This window comes from Macaca nemestrina, chromosome 14 (genome assembly GCF_043159975.1).
Source record: "Macaca nemestrina isolate mMacNem1 chromosome 14, mMacNem.hap1, whole genome shotgun sequence".
NCBI lineage: Eukaryota > Metazoa > Chordata > Mammalia > Primates > Cercopithecidae > Macaca > Macaca nemestrina.
This window is the reverse complement of record NC_092138.1, coordinates 117,100,364-117,121,122: the sequence shown is the minus strand read 5'-3', so window position 1 is coordinate 117,121,122 and position 20,759 is coordinate 117,100,364. Positions and strand designations below refer to the sequence as shown.

Sequence of the window (20,759 nt, the reverse complement as noted above, 5' to 3'; positions counted from 1 at the left end):
AGTAGCTGGGACTACAGGTGCCCACCACCTCGCCCGGCTAGTTTTTTGTATTTTTTAGTAGAGACGGGGTTTCACCGTATTAGCTAGGATGGTCTCGATCTCCTGACCTCGTGATCCGCCCATCTCGGCCTCCCAAAGTGCTGGGATTACAGGCTTGAGCCACCACGTCCGGCCTCTTGTTCTTTTTTCTATGTTTTAAAATGGGGCCATGGACCGGGCACAGTGACTCACACCTGTAATCCTAGCACTTTAGGAGGCCGAGGCAGGTGGATCACTTGAGTTCAGGAGTACGAGACCAGCCTGGCCAACATGGTGAAACCCCATCTCTACTAAAAATACAAAGATTAACCTGGCGTGGTGACGCACGCCTGTAATCCCAGCTACTCAGGAGGCTGAAGCACGAGAATTGCTTGAACTCGGGAGACAGAGGTTGCAGCGAGCCGAGAGCATGCCACTGCACTCCAGCCTGGGTGATGGAGCGAGACTCTATCTCAGAATGAATGAATGAATGAGTGAATGAGTGAATGATTGAAAGAGAAAGAAAGGAGGCTGTGGAGTAAAAGAGAGGGAAAGGCACTAACATTGATACCAACGTTCTCATCGCTTTACCTTCCCAAAGTCCTGTGTTTTAATATCAAGATTATCTGACCTCATTAAATGAATTGAGAATTATTTCCTTATCTTTAATGATCTGGAACAGTTTGTATAACTCTGTACTATTTCATTCTTAAACATTTGAAAAAATGTCATAAGCAAAGTCATTTTGGTCTGGAGTTCTTTGTAGGGAGATACTTACTTAGCTTCATTTTCTTGAGTAGCTGCAGGAATAGTTCACATTATCTATTTCCTCTTGTGTCAGCTTTGGTAAGTTGTGTATTTCTAGAAGTTCATTGGCTCCATCTAAAGGTGAGATATATTGCCCGGGTGTGGTGGCTTACTCCTGTAATCCCAGCACTTTGGGAGGCTGAGGTAGGCAGATCACTTGAACTCAGGAGTTCAAGACCAGCCTGGGCAACATGGCAAAACCCCATCTCTACCAAAAATACAAAAAGTTAGCCAGGCATGGCGGTGTATTGCCTGTGGTCCTGGCTACTCAGGAGGCTGAGGTGGGAGGATCGTGTGAACCTGGGAGGCGCAGGCTGTAGTGAGCTGAGATGACACCACTGCACTCCAACCTGGGTGACAGAGTGAGAATCCTGTCTCAAGTGTTAATGTACAGATGTATTGACAGGAAATTGTTCCAGTACCCTCTCTGAGATCTTCTGAATGTCTACAGCAGGGATGAGCCTCTTCTGACTGTGGCGGATCTGTCCCGTGTCCTGTTTCTCTACAACCCGCAAACTAAGGATGGGGTGTATATTTTTAAAGGATTCCTTTTAAAAAGCAAGGAAGGGCCAGGCACGGTGCCTCACGCCTGTAATCCCAGCACTTTGGGAGGCTGAAGCGGGTGGATCACTTGAGGTCAGGAGTTCAAGACCAGCCTGGTTAACATGGTGAAACCCCGTCTCTACTAAAATTACGAAAGTTAGCCAGGCACAGTGTGTGTCATGGGATCCTTGGGATGTCACTTCACCAGCCAGAAACCTCTGTGGCCGGTGGTGCCTTTACCCGAGTTTTGCTCGTGCCTGCTGGGCTCATTCCACCCATTTGGCCTGGCAGGCTGTGCTAGGCTCGCACTACCGGCCCGGATCCCACACCTCCGAAGGCGAGCCAGGAACAGAGCAGCAAGGGGTATGTGAGGGAGCAAGCGCCAGGCCCAGCCACTGTGCACAGCCAGGGACACTGCCTGTGGTGGGGTGGGCAGCTCCAGGCACCGGCACAGGTGTTGGCTCCCTGCAAACCTGCAGCTGGACCGGGCATACCTCAAGCAGCTTCTATTGACCCTGGGAAACATGGTGGCACCTGGAAGCTTGGAGATGCCAGGAACTGGAGAGCTCCAAAGAGGGTGTCACAGCCCTGACTCGTGAACCTCCTGGGTCTGGGATCCCCAAAGAGCTGCAACTCTTCTCTCCTCATTGCCCTCAATGTGGTGAGCAAGGGGCATGTTTCAGCCCTGTTTGTGTTACAGCTCTTGCATCTCTTTTAATCCTGCCATTTGGCAGGTCCCAAGTTCTTGTTCTGCATCCAGGAAGAATGAAGTACGCAGACAACTGGAGGTCGAGTAAAGTGAAGAGATGCGTTATTGAGGGACAGTACAGCACTCAAGGAGACCCTGGAGTGGGTAGCTCCTCTCTGCAGGCAGGTCTCCTCGACATCTGCTCAGCTGTCAGCTGAGAGGAGACCCACAGTAGGTAGCTCCTCTCCACAGGTAGGCCATCCCATTGTCTGCCCAAGTCTGGCTGAGTCTGGGGTTTTTATGGCCTTCAGAGGGGAGGACATGCATGCCGATTTGTCCATGGGCGGCCATGAGTGGGCCTGGAAAAGTCGCCATAAGTTCTCACTCTGGTCTGTGGAACTGACAGCCTGGGCCCTGGGCTTCAGGCCATCCCTGGCTTGAAGGTAGGGCTTACCAGGCACCCACCCCTTTCCATCCAGGAGCCTGTCTGCCTCCTGCCACCATTAACCTGCTGTCCATGGTGGTCTCACACACCCAGGCTGTTCGTGCTGAGGGGTGCCTTCAGGCCAAAACCGAGCCACCCTTAGCCCCCTCTTCGGCCTCCCTCTTGTGCTTGATGGTGCCCAACGTCCAGAGGGGGCCAAGGCAGCAGGGACGTGGCATGTCAGCACTGCCCTGAGCGCGTGTGCACCCGGCCAGGTCGTGACAGTGCCTGGGCTAAGCCACAGCTTTGCTCCAAAATCAGAGCAGGTCCTGAAAGCAGGGACAAGGCCAGGCAGCAGGGGCAGGCACTTCGGAGCCTGTGTGGGCAGGGGGCTTCCCAGGCCCCCAAGAGTGTAGAGATGCTCAGGTCTGCAGCCATAGCTGGGCAACTGCGACTGTGCCTGGGAGGGTGGAACTCCCACCCCTCCAACTTGGACGTGGGCAGGGTTTCTACCTGTTCCGGCTCCTGTCAGCTCCGTGGAGGGTGCAGCCCTGGCCACGCCTTACCCACTACAGCTGGCGTCATGGCAGTGGCCGGTCCAGATGTGCCACCACTGCTGTCACCTGTAGTCACAGCTACCCAGGAGGCTGAGGCAGAAGAATCACTTGAACCTGAGAGGCAGAGTTGCAGTAAGCTGAGCTTGCACCGCTGTGCTCCAGCCTGGGTGACAGAGAGAAACCCTGCATAAAAAAAAAAAAAAAAAAAAAAGGCAGCTAAAGCAAAAGATGTGACAGAAAGTACATGTGGTCAGCCTACCTGAAGTATTTACTCTGCAGCCCTTCCAGTAGAAGTTTGCCAACCCCGTTCTGTAGAACCTGTTATGTAATGGAGTGTTCTCGATGTTGTCTTTTTTTTTTTTTTTTTTGGAGATGGAGTTTCTCTCTGTCACTCAGGCTGGAGTGGCTCCTGCCACTCAGCCTCCTCCCAAGTAGCTGGGATTACAGGCACCCGCCATTATGCCCAGCTAATGTTTGTATTTTTAGTAGAGATGGGGTTTCACCACGTTGGCCAGGCTGGTCTCAAACTCCTGACCACAAGTGATCCACCCACCTTGGCCTCCCAAAGTGCTGGGATTACAGGTGTGAGCCACCACACCCGGCCGATGTCAATTTTTGTCTTTTCTCTTCTTCTCTTCGGTCAGACTTGCTAGCGAGTTTCCATTATATTTGTCTTTTCAAAGAACCAACTTCTGGATTTTTTCTGTTATGGATGTATTTATATTTTTTTTATTTCAGTTTCTCTCTACTTCCTTTGTGTTTACCTTGCTATTCTTTTCCTAGTTTCTGAGAGAGATCTGTAGATCATGGATACCTCAGCCTTTTAAAGTAAAGCACTTAGGGTTCTGTACTTCCTGATCAGCGCTGCTTAATTCTAACACATTTTCATGTGTCAGATTTTCATTATCATTCAGATAAAAGTATTTTCTAGCGAATTGTGATTTTTTTTCCCCCTTTTGCCCTTATGCCGTGTAGCAGTGTACTGCTTAATTTATAAACCTTTTTGGATTTTCTGGTCATCTTTTTTGTTATGAATCCTGAATTAAATTTCCAGTGGAATAGAACGCACTCAGCCTAGTTTGTTCCTCTGGTGTTTGTTGAGACCTTCCCTGTGCCCCTGTATATGCTCCATATGCACTGAAAAGAAACAGCATAAGTGGTACTGATAAGGAAGGCAAATGTATATTCTTTCAGATGTGTTTTTATCTTCTTGTGTTGGTTATGGACACGGTGTGTTAAAATCTCTAAGCATGGCCAGGCGCGGTGGCTGAAGCCTGTAATCCCAGCACTTTAGGAGGCCGAGACGGGCGGATCACGAGGTCAGGAGATCGAGACCATCCTGGCTAACACGGTGAAACCCTGTCTCTACTAAAAAATACAAAAAAAAAAAAAAAAAAAAAACCAACCAGGCGAGATGGCGGTCGCCTGTAGTCCCAGCTACTCGGGAGGCTGAGGCAGGAGAATGGCGTAAACCCGGGAGGCGGAGCTTGTAGTGAGCTGAGATTGCGCCACCGCACTCCAGCCTGGGTGACAGAGTGAGACTCTGTCTCAAAAAAAAAAAAAAAAAAAGGCCGGGCGCGGTGGCTCAAGCCTGTAATCCCAGCACTTTGGGAGGCCGAGACGGGCGGATCACGAGGTCAGGAGATCAAGACTATCCTGGCTAACATGGTGAAACCCCGTCTCTACTAAAAATACAAAAAACTAGCCGGGCGTGGTGGCGGGCACCTGTAGTCCCAGCTACTCGGGAGGCTGAGGCAGGAGAATGGCGTAAACCCGGGAGGCGGAGCTTGCAATGAGCCAATGTTGTGCCACTGCACTCCAGTCTGGGAGACACAGCAAGACTCCGTCTCAAAAAAAAAAAAAAAAAAAAAAAAAAAAAAAAAACTCTAAGCATGATTGTAGTTTTGACCATTTCTCCTTTCAGTCGTGCTAGTTTCTATTAAATGCATATTAATTTCAGGTGTCGTATCTTCCTGTTGAGTTGATGCCCTTATCATGAACTATGCTTCTTCAGTGTTACCAACAGGTCTTGCTTTAGTATCTGCTTGGTCTGATACTAGCAGAGCCACCTTAGCTCCCTTTTGTTTAATATTTACATGGTACATCTCTTTCCATCATTTGTCCTCTTGTTTAAGGTTTTCTCTTGGGTTTGGTTGTATTCATTCTTCACAAACATTAATTTTGTTTATTTGGTTTGAGACAGAGTCTTGCTCCATCGTCCAGGCTGGAGGGCAGTGGCGCTATCTCGGCTCACTGCAACCTCTGCCTCCCAGGTTCTAGCGATTCTTGTGCCTCAGCCTCCCGAGTAGCCGGGACTACAGGCATGTGCCACCACACCGGCTAATGTTTGTACTTTTAGTAGAGACAGGGTTTCACCATGTTGGCCAGGTTGGTCTTGAACTCCTGACCTCAGGTGATCCCCCTGCTTCAGCCTCCCATTACAGTCGTGATTACAGGTGTGGGATTACAGGCATGAGCTACTGCGCCCGGCCAACAAACATTATTTTCTATTGGAGTGTTTTGACTTTCATTTCACCTGGTTACTGACTTTGCTGGGTTAATCTACCGTCTTGTCCGTTGGTCTCTGCTCTTCCCCTCTGACCTCCTGTTGCTTCTCCTTTCTTGCCCCTCCTTTCTGATTAATCAGGTATTCCATTTTTCCCTGTGTATGCCTATTGTAAGTTTGTGTACTGTTCTTGTAGTTTAGGGATTTCAGCATTCATCCTGAGTTAGAATGTTCTGTGTGTTAATTCTGTATGTTGTAAGCACCACTAGACCTGCCTTTGTCATTTTACATCGTGTTTATATTTATCGGCACATTTTTTCCCCATGCTTTTCAGTGTCTCCTGCGTCACCTCACTCCCTATCTGAGATCACTTTCCTTTTCATGGAGCTCCATGTTCTTGTTGATCTGGGAACCTCTCACTCTTTCTCTTCAGAGCCTCAGCCTCCTCTCCTCCTCTCCTCCTCTCCTCCTCCTCTCCTCCTCTCCTCCTCTCCTCCTCCTCTCCTCCTCTCCTCCTCTCCTCCTCCTCTTCTCCTCCTCTCCTCCTCTCCTCCTCCCCTCCTCCCCTCCTCCTCTCCTCCCCTCCTCCTCTCCTCCCCTCCTCCTCTCCTCCTCTCCTCCTCTCCTCCTCTCCTTTGGGGGCTCCAGTTGCATGTATGTTAGGCTTTCCCCAAGTCCTATGTGTTCCATGTGCCTTTTACTCTGTTTCCTGTATTTTCTATTCTTTTTTTTTTTTTTTTTTGAGACGGAGTCTCGCTCTGTCGCCCAGGCTGGAATGCAGTGGCCGGATCTCAGCTCACTGCAAGCTCCGCCTCCCGGGTTTATGCCATTCTCCTGCCTCAGCCTCCCGAGTAGCTGGGATTACAGGCGCCCGCCACCTCGCCCGGCTAGTTTTTTGTATTTTTTAGTAGAGACGGGGTTTCACCGGGTTAGCCAGGATGGTCTCGATCTCCTGACCTCGTGATCCGCCCGTCTCGGCCTCCCAAAGTGCTGGGATTACAGGCTTTAGCCACCGCGCCCGGCCCTTTTTCTATTCTTTTATCTTTCCTTTTTTTTTTTTTTTTTTGAGATGGAGTTTTCACTCTTGTTGCCCAGGCTGGAGTGCAGTGGTGCTATCTTGGTTCGCTGCAACCTCCACCCCACTGGGTTCAAACGATTCTCCCGCCTCAGCCTCCAGAGTAGCTGGGATTACCTGACTAATCTTTTGTATTTTTAGTAGAGACGGAGTTTCGCCATGTTAGCCAAGCTGGTCTCAAACTCCTGACCTCAAGTGATCCGCCCACCTCAGCCTCCCAAAGTGCTGGGGTTACAGGTGTGAGCCACCATGCCTGGCCTATTCTTTCTTATTCTGCATCAATCTGGATATTTTGTATTAAATTATTTTCCAGTTCACAAATCTCATCTGAAGTGTTTAATTTTCCCCTAAATCATTCTTTTGAGTTCATATTGTTAGTTGTTGGAATTTTTGTTTGTTTGAGATGGTCTTGCTCTGTCGCCCAGGCTGGAGTGCAGCAGCGCAATCTCAGCTCACTGCAACCTCCACCTCCTGGGTTCAAATGATTCTCTTGCCTCCACTTCCTGAGTAGCTGGGACTACAAGTACATACCACCATATCCGGGTAATTTTTTTTTTTTTTTGTATTTTTAGTAGAGACAGGGTCTTACCATTTTGGCCAGGCTGTCTCGAACTCCTAACCTCAAGTGATCAGCCCGCCTAGCCTCCCAGAGTGCTGGGATTACAGGTGTGAGCCACCGCACCCGGCTGCATTTTTTTTTTTAATAGGACTTAATCCTTTTTGTCGATTCTAGTTTTCTGGTGAAATTTTCCATCTTGTTGCCTGCATTTCTTGTACACATTAAGAATTGTTATTTTAAAGTTGGTGTCTGCTAATTGTCTGATCTGATGTCCTTTTGTAAATTTTTCTCTTTTTTTTTATCATTTGGTCTATGGGTCCACATCTAACATCTCTTTGTGAATTAGTTTTCTGTCGTTTGGTGCTATTTTCTGGGATTCCTGGCCCTTTCTTTTTTATTTTTATTTATGTATTTTTTTGAGATGGAGTCTTGCTCTGTCGCCCAGGCTGGAGTGCAGTGGCACAATCTCGGCTCACTGCAAGCTCTGCCTCCCGGATTCACGCCATTCTCCTGCCTCAGCCTCCCAAGAAGCTGGGACTACAGGCGCCCACCACCATGCCCGGCTAATGTGTTTGTATTTTTAGTAGAGATGGGGTTTCACCGTGTTGGCCAGGATGGTCTCGATCTCCTGACCTCGTGATCCGCCTGCCTCAGCCTCCCAAAGTGCTGGGATTACAGGTGTGAGCCACTGTCCTGGCCCTTTCTCATGGACGGCCGGACAGTGTGTGAAAACGCATGAGAAGCCCTAAGCAGTGCTACTCCAAGAGGGGTCTGGGGACTGTTGCCTGAAGGTCTGCAGTGAGGGGAGATCTGTGCCATCCAGCAGCTCCCGTGCCCACATTCTCCAAGGCGGGGGTGCTTCTGGTTTGCCACACCGTAGCCTGTAGCCCTTCCCGGGCCTCAGCTGAAAGCCTGGTGTTCCCCAGAACCCCTCCTCTTGGCTGGCCTTGAAATCAATCCATTTTCATCTCTCCGATACACAAGATGCCAAATTCTAGATTTCCTTGTTTTTTTTCATTTCTTGGCAGTTGTTTTTGCTCCATCTCTGCCTGTACACATGGCTACTTAGTAGTCAGCAAATATCCAAGGGACAGTTTTGAAATCGCAGCCTGAGGCCGACTCTCAGGATCCGGGCCCCCAAGGCTCCCGGCTCCATCAACGGCTGCCGACTCCATCCGCTCCACCCCATGGCCGGTAGGTCCCTGTTCTCAGAATCTCAGCCCCTCAGGGTTATCGTTGGTTTTTTTGATAATTTTGATAGTTGTTTTTGATGAGGGAGTTAGTCTAATATTAGTTGCTCCCTCATATCCACAATGGGAATCTCTGGGGCATTTTAAAAGTTAAATATATTTATTTTTGCATAGCTAATGTGTGTTCACTGTCTTAAAGACTAGGAAAAGGTCATAGAGTGAAAGCCGTTCTCCCCTGCTGGTCCTTGCATACACACACACTGTCCCCACACACACACTGTCCTCACACTGTCCTCACACACACTCTGTCCCCACACACACACACTGTCCTCACACACACTCTGTCCCCACACACACACTGTCCTCACACTGTCCTCACACACACTCTGTCCCCACACACACACTCTGTCCCCACACACACACTCTGTCCCCACACACACACACTGTCCTCACACTGTCCTCACACTGTCCTCACACACACTCTGTCCCCACACACACACACACTGTCCTCACACTGTCCTCACACACACACTCTGTCCCCACACACATACTGTCCCCACACACACACTCTGTCCTCACACTTTCTCACACACACACTGTCCCCACACACACACTGTCCTCACACACACACTGTCTTCACACTGTCCTCACACACACTCTGTCCCCACACACACACTCTGTCCTCACACACACACTCTGTCCCCACACACACACACTGTCCTCACACTGTCCCCACACACACACTCTGTCCCCACACACACACTCTGTCCCCACACACACACTGTCTTCACACTGTCCTCACACACACTCTGTCCCCACACACACACACTGTCCTCACACTGTCCTCACACACACTCTGTCCCCACACACACACTCTGTCCCCACACACACACTGTCCTCACACTGTCCTCACACTGTCCTCACACACACTCTGTCCTCACACACACACACTGTCCTCACACTGTCCTCACACACACATACTCTGTCCTCACACACACTGTCCTTACACTGTCCTCACACACACTCTGTCCCCACACACATACTGTCCTCACACTGTCCTCACACACACACTGTCCTCACACACATACTGTCCCCACACACACACTCTGTCCTCACACACACACTCTGTCCTCACACTTTCTCACACACACACTGTCCCCACACACACACTGTCCCCACACACACACTGTCCTCACACTGTCCTCACACACACATACTCTGTCCTCACACACACTGTCCTTACACTGTCCTCACACACACTCTGTCCCCACACACTGTCCCCACACACACACTCTGTCCTCACATTGTCCTCACACTCTGTCCTCACACACTGTCCCCACACACACACTGTCCTCACACTGTCCTCACACACACATACTCTGTCCTCACACACTCTGTCCTTACACTGTCCTCACACACACTCTGTCCCCACACACTTATTGTCCCCACACACTCTGTCCCCACACACACACTCTGTCCTCACACTGTCCTCACACACACACTCTGTCCCCACACACACACTATCCCCACACACACACTCTGTCCTCACACTGTCCTCACACACACACTCTGTCCCCACACACACACTATCCCCACACACACACTCTGTCCTCACACACACTCTGTCCCCACACACACACTCTGTCCCCACACACACACTGTCCCCACACACACACTGTGTCCTCACACTGTCCTCACACTCTGTCCCCACACACACACACTGTCCCCACACACTGTCCCCACACACACACTGTGTCCTCACACTGTCCCCACACACTGTCCCCACACACACACTCTGTCCTCACACACACTCTGTCCTCACACACACTCTGTCCCCACACACACTGTCCCCACACACACTGTCCCCACACTGTCCTCACACACACTCTGTCCTCACACACACACTCTGTCCTCACACACAGTCTTCACACACACACTGTCCCCACACACACTGTCCCCTCACACACACACTCTGTCCCCACACACAGTCTTCACACATACTCTGTCCCCACACACACACACTCTGTCCCCACATACACTGTCCTCATACACTGTCCCCACACATACACTGTCCTCACACACTGTCCCCACACACACACACTGTCCCCACACACACACTCTGTCCCCACACACACACACTCTGTCCTCACACACACACACTGTCCTCACACACTGTCCCCCCACACACACTCTGTCCTCACACACACACTCTGTCCTCACACACACACTCTGTCCCCACACACACACACTCTGTCCTCACACACTGTCCCCCCACACACACTCTGTCCCCACACACAGTCTTCACACATACTCTGTCCCCACACACACACACTCTGTCCCCACACACACACACACTCTGTCCTCACACACTGTCCCCCCACACACACACTCTGTCCTCACACACTGTCCCCCCACACACACTCTGTCCCTACACACAGTCTTCACACATACTCTGTCCCCACACACACACACTCTGTCCCCACACACACTGTCCCCTCACACACACACTCTGTCCCCACACACAGTCTTCACACATACTCTGTCCCCACACACACACACTCTGTCCCCTCACACACACTCTGTCCTCACACACTGTCCCCACACATACACTGTCCTCACACACTGTCCCCACACACACACTCTCTGTCCTCACATGCACTCTGTCCCCTCACACTGTCCCCACACACACGCACTCTGTCCTCACTGTCCCCACACACACGCACTCTGTCCTCAAACACTGTCCCCACACACACTCTGTCCTCACACACTGTCCCCACACACACTCTGTCCTCACACACTGTCCCCACACACACGCTATCGTCACACACACACTGTCCCCACACACACGCACTCTGTCCTCACACACACACTGTCCCCACACACACTCTGTCCTTATACACTGTCCCCACACACACTCTGTCCCCACACACACACACTGTCCCCACACATACTCTGTCCTCACACACTGTCCCCACACACACTCTGTCCTCACACACTGTCCCCACACACACGCTATCGTCACACACACTCTGTCCCCACACACACGCACTCTGTCCTCACACACACACTGTCCCCACACACACCCTGTCCTCATACACTGTCCCCACACACACACTATCGTCACACACACACTGTCCCCACACACATTCTGTCCTCACACACACTCTGTCCTCACATGCACTCTGTCCCCACACACACACAGACACACACTCTATCCTCATACACTGTCCCCACACACACACACTGTCCCCACACACACTCTGTCCTCACACACTGTCCCCACACACACGCTATCGTCACACACACTCTGTCCCCACACACACGCACTCTGTCCTCACACACACACTGTCCCCACACACACTCTGTCCTCATACACTGTCCCCACACACACACTGTCCCCACACACGTTCTGTCCTCGCACACACTCTGTCCTCACATGCACTCTGTCCCCACACACACACACACACTCTATCCTCATACACTGTCCCCACACACACACACACTATCGTCACACACACTCTGTCGCCACATACACTCTGTCCTCACACACACTGTCCTCTCACACACACACTCTGTCCTCTCACACGCACACTGTCCTCACACACCCAATCTGTCTTCACACACACACTGTCTCCCGGAGGAACGCACAGCTGGCACACATCCTGGGCGCTTCCTCCATGTGTGATGCATGTGCACGTGTGTCGGGGGCTGTGCATTTGTGTGGTTGGGGGCATGCACCTGTGTGTGGCGTTGGGTACACACTTGTGTGGTGTGGGTGCCGTCCCATGCATTGCCCTTCGTGTGTCCTTAGTGTCCTGGTCGTCATTCTCAGCACACACGGACCCTGCTAGTGTCTTCACAGTGACCCGCGCCATGTGCTGTGGTAGGTGGGATTGGTTCAACCCGTGCCCATGGCTGGACAAGCTCTTGCAAAGGCGGGGCGGGCCGCCTGCTGTCTCGAGGGCGTCCTTGGGCAAGTCTGAGAAATTCGTGGATGGCTGTAGAGCAGGAAATTGATGCCATCAGATCAGCAGTAAAAATCTTCGCTGGGATCCCTGTCGGAGGCTTGGACCACTTGGGGACTTCTCGAGTCTCCAGGACCAGGCTTGGTGCTATCAGGAGTGGGTGCTGGGATTTGCAGGAGATAAAATGGCAGCACCTGCCAGGCCTGGAGGGAGCCCCAGCTCTAGGGAGGGCACTGGCCAGGGGTATAGGTGGGGCAGGGTAGGGGCCAGGTTTAATGGGATTGTTGAGCTGGTCACGGAGAAGCCCAGAGGGCCTCAGTCACTCAGGAGGATCCCTGGCTGCAGGACTGTGTCGGCCCCTCACATCAGGTGCAAGCCCCTGGCGGTGCTAGTGAGGATTCCACCTCTTACTGGTCCCCAGATCTTCCCTGCAGCTGCACCGTGAGCTGATCACGGGGACTTGAGAGACCAACGAGCCCCTTTTTTTTTTTTTTTTTTTTTTTTTTGAGACTGAGTTATTCGCTCTTGTTGCCCAGGCTGGAGTGCAGTGGCTCAATCTTGGCTCACTGCAACCTCCACCTCCTGGGTTCAAGCGATTCTCCTGCCTCAGCCTTCCTGAGTACCTGGGATTACAGGCATGCGCCACCACGCCCAGCTAATTTTGTATTTTTAGTAGAGATGGGGTTTCTCCATGTTGGTCAGGCTGGTCTCGAACTCCCGACCTCAGATGATCCACCCTCCCAAAGTGCTGGGATTACAGGTGTGAGCCACCCTGCCCAGCCAAGCGAGCCCCTTTCTATCTGGGTTCCCAGGAGACCCAGAGAGGCCGGATGTGGGCACAGGTCCTCCCTCCCTCCCTCCGTCCTGACGTGAACGTCCCTCTCTGCCTTCATTTTTCTTCCTCCTGGCGTTCCCGGCTGGATTTTCTGCACTTCCCCATGTCTCAGCATCCACAAAACGGGCTGTTTCTCACAGGCATGGTGTGGTGTGGCATTGCGTGGTAACTGGTGATGGTTTTGCCTTCCCAGTTATGGCATGATGTGGTTAAATTGGTGGTACCTTTGCCCTGTGGCACATGAGAGAATGGTGTACCTTATAACTGTGGCCTCTGTGTTTCCACCAAGTACAGTGTTGAAGTCATTTCCGGTCTTTCTGGAGGATGACAGAGGCACCGCACCAGCCAGCACTGGTAGTTGATGGGGCCTGTGTGTTAAGCGCATGCTGTGTGCCAGACCCTGGGGACACTGACCAGCAGGGTGAGCTCCCCTCACTGCCAGAAGCACTGGGCCTAGAACAGGCTCGCTGGCCAGGAGGCAGCCAGCTGGGACCACGGACCCACCCCCAAAGCTGGGTGGAAGGGGCACCAGCAGGGAGGGCAGGTCTCCCCGAGCTGCAGTGACCACACTCAATGCCACGTCTGCAGCACATGGTCCCACGGCCAGCCCTGGGCTCTGGCCATCAGGAGGCACCTGGGCGGGGAGCTGGGAAGCACGTTGTGGTCCCGGCATGGCTGGGCATCAGGCAGGAGGGTGTTGAGTCCACACCTGTGTGTTTTCGGGGGTGGGACACAGCCCCACATGGAGAGTGGGGTCATCTCCCTGGGACCCACTGCATGTGGAGCACCCGTTACCAAATCACCCAGGCCTGGTCACCCATCTGTGGTGCCCCCACATTGCCCCTCACCATTTCCACCTGGGTCCCTGTGCGCCTGTTCTGCGCCAATGCCACCAGGTTCACCAGTGTTGCCAGAGCTGGTCTGTGCCGAACCAGCAGCTGCAGAGGTAGTGCAGGGCATGTGCCAGGTCAGCCTCCAGATGTGTGAGCAGAGGCAGCCTGGAGTCGTGCAGGCTGCGCCTCTGGGGACAGGTGTGTAGCCTGACCTTTCCGGATTCACAGTGGCTTCCTCGCCAAACCCCTCCATGCTACCCTTCAGGCTTGTCCACACCCCAACACCTGGTGACCACCAATCTGTTCCTGTCCCTCAGATTTTGTCCCCTGGAAAATGTCATGCAAATGGGATCACCAGTATGTAACCGTTTGACGTTTCTGTGTAACAGCACGATTGGAGAGCCATCCAGGTTGTGTGCCAATCATTTATTCCTTTTCACAGCCAAGCAGTAACGCGTCATGTGGATGGTTCACAGTGCCTTGGTCTGCGTGCCCGTTGCAGGACATCCAGGCTGTGTCTAGCCTGGGGCATTCAAGAATAGAGATGGGATAAGCGTTCCTGTGCAGGCTGTCTTTGGAGATAAATTCCCATTTTTCTTGGGCATATACCTAGAAGTATAATTGCCATGTCATAAGTGTATGTTGAACTTGATAAGCCACCAAGCAGTTTTCCAGAGTGGCCGTGCCACTTTGCATTCTCCCCAGTGAGGTCAGGACGTCCCGGCTGCCCCGCATCCTTGCCAGCACTTAGCAGTGCTGGTCTTTTTACGTTTTGCCGCGCTGGGAGGTGGGACCACATCCTGGCTTGATTTGCATTTCTCCAGTGGCTAAGGATGCTGAGCGTCTTTTCATGTGCTAATTTCCATCTGTGAGTCCCCTGGGGAAGAGTCTGTTCAAATAGTTTGCCCATTCTTGAAACTGGATTGTTTGTTTTTAACTGTTGAGTATTGACATTTCTTTATATTTTTTAGATACAAGTCCTTTGTCAGATATGTGATGTGCAAGTAGCTTCCTCCAGTCTGTAGCTGGCTTGTCTTTTTATCTTCATTCAGAGATCAGAAGTTTCTCATTTTGGTGAATTCTAGCTCGTCAATCATTTCCACTGTGGATGATGCTTCGGGGTCCTGTCTGAGGCTTTAAGCTTAACCTAAAATCATGAAGACCTTCTGCAGTTTTCGTGTCGGGTGCGAGGCTGAGACGGAGGGTGGTTTGGGTGCCGTGCGTGTGTGCGGACGACCCGTTGCTCAAGCCCCGTTTGTGAAGGCCGCTGCCTCCTCCGTTGAACGGCTGGTGCACCTTTGCCAAAAGCCAGTCGAGCGTGGCCGCGTGGGTCTGTTTGTGGGTCTCCTATTCTGTGCCATTGACCTGTCTGTCCACTTTCCTGAACCACACAGGCTTAATGACTGTAGCTTTACAGGAAGTCTTAAAATCAGTGTGATTCAGCACTGCTTCTGTCTGTTTGCATTTAAGTTGTATGTTTCTATATCGTCAAGGACTAGGGCCTAGTTCATTTTCTTGTTCTGCATTTTAACAAATGGCATATACGGTTTTTTTGTTTTTGTTTTGTTTTGTTTTGTTTTGTTTTGTTTTTTTGATACGGAGTCTCGCTCTGTCGCCCAGGCTGGAGTGCAGTGGTGCGATCTCGGCTCACTGCAAGCTCCGCCTCCCGGGTTCACGCCATTCTCCTGCCTCAGCCTCCCCAGTAGCTGGGACTACAGGCGCCCGCCACCACGCCCGGCTAATTTTTTGTGTTTTTTTAGTAGACACGGAGTTTCACCGCGTTAGCCAGGATGGTGTTGATCTCCTGACCTCGTGATCCCTCCCACCTCGGCTTCCCAAAGTTCCGGGATTACAGGCGCGAACCACTGCACCCAGCCCCCAAAGTGCTGGGATTGCAGGCGTGAGCCACCATGCCCGGCCTAACAAATGGCATATACTTTTAGGGAGTAGGTCTCCCCATCTCCCTCCTACCCCCGCCAAGGCTCTGCTGGGCTCCACCAGGCGGCCCTGCCACCCACCGACTGCCACCCACATCTGCACGGACTCCCCTGGTGGGGCTGCCTGTGCAGTCTCTGATGGTGTCACCTGGGAGAGTCCCCAGTGACACACTGCTTTGGGGTTGGGAACAGGGCTCGCCATCTGGGGCGTCCTGCCGTGGCGTTGGCCCGTGGACAGGGTCTCGTGGTATTTTGCCTGGGGAGGATGTGAGGCTCCTCAGAACCCAGTCAGTGTCCCCCAGGGAGTTGAGAAAAGTTACGGCAAGGCCAATGACACCCGATTTCCCTCCAAACCTGCACGGCCCCCTCCTTCCAACGTTCATTCGTTCTTTCTGAGCGTTGTTATCGTGGTAAAGCGGACATAAGATGGGCCATTGCAGTGATTTTTTACGTGCGCGGTTCGGTGGTGCTAAGCGCGTTCCCACTGTTGTGTGAGCATCACTGCCGTCGGCTCCAGAACTCCCATCTTCCCCAGATGAACCTCTTGTCCCCATGAAACAGTCCCTCCCCGTTCCCCCACCCAGCCCCGCACCCACCCTCTTTCCCGCTTCCGTGGACCTGACAACTCTGGGGGCTGCCTGCGAGTGGAGCCCCGGGGTGTGTCCCTCTGTGTCTGGCCGCTTCCTGAGTCTGGTGTCCTCCAGGCTCAGCCACCCTGTCCCAGGCTCCCCTGGTGTCGCCCAGCTGGGAGCAGCAGGACCTGGAAGGCACAGTGGGGGCTCCTTCTCGGTCCCTGAAGGCCCCAACCCCGCGTCCTGGGCTGCATTTGTTGTTGTGTTTACTTCGCCCTGTGTGGTCCAGGGAGGCTGCCCACCTGCCCACCCTCAGTAGCTGGGCCCTGCTGCCCGGGAGGCTGCTGCTCCGAGCCCTCCCGTTGTGACCCTGGCACACCTTCCGTGCGGGGGGAGCTGTTGCTCATCTCCATGCAGTTGGCTTGTTGCTCTTCCCAGCTGTTCCCAGATGTCACCGAGAGGTTTGGAGGGCACCGTCCTGGCACCTGAGTTTCTTCACAGGGCTGTCGAGGGTGAAGGCGGCAGTTCTGCTACGGCGGCCAGTCCTGGGGTGACAGGAGGCCATGGATCCCCCAGTACCCAAGACCCAGGCTCAGGAGGGACCTCGGTGTGACTGGCAGGGGCCTCTTCCCTGCTCACAAGCCCATCAAGGGGCCTCCCGCCACTCTGGGAACCCAGCTCTGACCCTGACTCATGGGGCCTCTGCATGGCCCACCCGGGGGCCACCAGGGATGAGCCGTCCTGTCTCTGCCGTGAACAGGTCTCTCTGTGGGTTCTCTTTTAAAGCCCAGTTGTAACTTGGACCTTGAAGCTCAGCTCCTGCGGAGGGTGAGTTGGGGGTCGGGAAAGTGGAGGCTTCGTGAAGACATTTGAAGCACCTTTGCAGTTGAGCTTCGCTCGGTGCGGGGTATTTTTAGCCAGCAGCAGCATCCAGTACACGGCAAGGCAGAAATAGAAGAGGTTTTTTTGGCCGTTCTGATGCTGACAGTCTCTGGCTCTTGGGGAGTCGGGCAGGGGCTGGGGAGGGGCGGGCGTGCCGAGCACAAACCACTTCTGCTGTTTAGAAAAACATCTCGAGATGAGGTGGTTGTGGATGGGGAATTATTTCTGTTGGTGAACTCTTTATGTAAATGCCACGCACTGCGCTGCCTCTCTGCGTGTGTAATCACAGCGGGCTGCACCGGGGGTGGGGGTGCGTAATTATGTTTTAAAATACCACCCGGGTTGTTTTGCTGTGTTCCCTGAGCACCCGGGTAATTCTGGGCTTATCCTGCGGTGCTCTGCCACCCCCGGGAAATGCTACCTGACCCCTGCAGCGGCTGAGCAGGGGCTGGCACCCACCTTCGAGGCCCCCTTTCTGGCCTCTGTTCTGCCGCGGCCTCCGCTCGGGTGTCCCTGGGTCTTGGGAGGCTCCCTCTCCTCCCTGGGACTGACAGGTGCAGTGTGCACCGCGCTCATCCTGGGCGAGTGGTTCCCTGGGGAGGGAGTGTCGGGGTGACTCCAGGGTGGGTGATTTCAGACCCCGCGTGGTTCTCAGGAGTGGAACCCACTGTCTTCAGTGGGGCGCCCACTGTAGAATTGGGACGTGGGGTCCTCAGTAACCAAGGTTTCAGCCCCTCAGGGCTGGGTGGCCTGACCCTCCCTGACAGGCGCTGGGTGCAAAGGTGACTCCAGCTGACTCCGGGACCCTCCCTGCCTCCTGTCCTCCTGAGGCTGCTCCCCAGCAGCCCCCTTGGCAGCCCCCACACCCCGAGGCTCAGCCACTCCTGCAGTGTTTTTCTGTGACTCTCCAAAGTGAAGGTCGTGGTTTGGAGAGACGGGGAACAGGGACAGCATGGCCAGGCGCACCTGCCTCTGAGCATCCTGGTGCAGCTGCTGGTGGACTCTGCATGGAGCTGCCTGCCCCGAGCCTGCTGGACACACAGGTTCCACCCCGCCCCTCCCTCTGCACACCTGGGACCAGCAGGTCCTGCAAGCTACCCCCCCCGCCCCCCACCGGGGGACTTCCCATCTCACTGAGGCTGCCGAGGGGACCGTGCCCTGCCCTTGGCAAGCAAGGTCCAGCCCTGGGTGGCCTGAGGGCCTTTCCCACCTGCAGGCTGCCCTCGTGCAATCGGGCAGGTGGAGGCTGTGCCGTGGGGCCATCCCTGCAGGCCTTGCAGCTTGGTGGGGTGTGCAGGAGCCCAGGGCAGTGGGATTCCCTAGTGAAGGCAGCAGACTGGGGAGGTGGCCCTCTCAGGGCCTTGTCTTTGGTGCTGGGACACAGGAATGAGGGAGGCAGCGCTCTGCCCTCACCTGGGCAGGGTGGCTGTGCGGGCAGCCTGCCAGGCTGGGGTGTGAGGAGTGCCAGACTGGTGCCCACGGTGGCATTTGAGTACTGGGGGTCCGCTCAGGGGAGCTGATCTTCACCCTGGAACCCTGCTGGGCTTGTAAGGACCCCTGTGTGAGGATGGGCCCTGTGAGGCTTCCTGGGACTCAGGGTAGCCGGTGGGAGGGGACAACAGGGAAGTGGGGACCCGTGGGGAAAATGGAGCCCCAGGCATTGCTGGGCAGGATCTGGGGCCAGGGCTGTGTTTCCTCGGCCCCACGTGCCTGGTGCATGCTGGGTGTCCAGCACGTGGTTGTCAGATGAGGGGTCTCGGCCCTGGCCCTCTGTGAACACTCTAGAGGGGCTCTGTGATCCTGACAGCAGAGAGTCCCGCCCGAGGACCCCGGGGTGGCACCATGGGCTGTGTGGCCCAAGAGCCTCCGAGGGGCCCATCTGTGACGCATGGTGCCATCCGGGTCACGCTGCGCAGCTGCAGGTCCCGAGGGTGCAGGGTCCCTGGCCATTGTCTGCCCCAGCAGTGGTTTGTCAGGAACAGTCCCAGACAGCAGGAGGGCTGCCCCTGGTGTTGGCGCATCTGCTGGCCTGGCTGTTGGCAGGTGTTTATGGAGCTGCTCCTCGTCAGGCCAGCGCGGTCCCAGGCCGTGTTCTTGGATGCACTGAGTCCCCATGTCCTTGCCTATGAGTCAGGTGGCCGTGGCCCACTGCCCCTTGCTGGGAGCTGCTGGGAGAAGAGTTGGGAGCCACAGTACCTGTCACCCTTGTCCAGCTACCCGCCTCTCCTCCACCTGGCAGTTTTTATGGCCCCAGAGGTGGCTGCCCTGCTGGCCCCGCCAAGCCATCCTCCATCCTCCATCCTCCATCCTGTCTCATGCTGTACTCTCCCTTGGGGCCCTGAGCACTGAGCTGTCACTCCTGCCTGGCCAGCAGGCTCTGCATAGCACCCTCCCAGGAGCCAGCCCTCAGCAGCTCATTCCCTGGGCCTGGGCGGGCATCCCTTGCCTCACATCTTCTGCTCACTCGTTCACAGGGGCTTCACTGTGAGGGCAAGGCCAGGTGGGCAAGAGGGCACCAAGTGTAGGGATGGGGCAGGCTAAAGCCAGTCTGACCCAGGCCAGCAGGAGAGCGGCACAGAGTGGCCTCACCTGGGCCCAGGGAGGCAGAGTGGGTCTAACCCAGGCCCCAGGGAGCATGGAGGGCAGGCGGGCAGGCACAGAGCAGCCCAGCCTCCCAGATGCCCACCTGACCAGGTTGTTCTGGGCCCGCAGTGCAAGAGAAGCCTGAGCCAGTGCCGCTGGAGAGCCGCTCCTGCGTCCTCATCCGCCGCGACCTCGTGGCCCTGCCTGCCAGCCTCATCAGCCAGATCGGATACCGCTGCCATCCCAAGCTGTACTCGGAGGGGGACCCCGGAGAAAAGCTGGAGCTGGTGGCAGGTGAGGCTACCTCCCACCCATCTATTGTATGCAAATGTCCTCACTCATTCATTTATTATTTCTTTTTTTGCGGCGCTCTGAACAATGTACTCATCACCAATCAGTCAAAAAAAAAATCTTAAATTTCCTGTAATTTCCTTTTAGAAGAATGTGTCATTATGAGAAGTTATTCAATTGAATTAATTTAGTATTTTAATTGAATCCCCTGGGCTGGTCACACTCCTGATTGGCAGGGGCTGCAGTCGCAACGTGTTTTAATTTGGGTCACAGATAAAACCATGTCACGTATGGTTGCCAGCCCTCCCGCCCCCCGAGGGTCCAGTTGCAGCCTTTGGGGGGTAACGGCCGGGTTCTGAGTGGTAGCTGCTGTCAAGGCGGGATCCTTCTGGCGGAACAAACACGTCCGAGTCCAGAAGCCCGTGGGGGCCAGGCCTCGCTCAGGAATGTTTACCTTTTGTGTTGGATTCCTTTGGCGTCATAGCTCCTTGTAG

The 20,759-nt window shown here is 54.1% G+C and overlaps 1 protein-coding gene across 5 annotated transcripts in view; it reads left to right on the top strand.

Moving 5' to 3' along the window:
• Positions 1 to 20,759, top strand: part of LOC105471918 (NACC family member 2) — a 111,922-nt gene that overhangs the window by 71,789 nt on the left and 19,374 nt on the right. For all 5 annotated transcript variants that reach the window (XM_071078604.1, XM_024789788.2, XM_011724744.3 and 2 more), the window contains one exon: positions 20,104 to 20,268. In XM_071078604.1, coding sequence (XP_070934705.1) covers positions 20,104 to 20,268 — 165 coding nt within the window. The remainder of the gene's footprint in view (positions 1 to 20,103; positions 20,269 to 20,759) is intronic.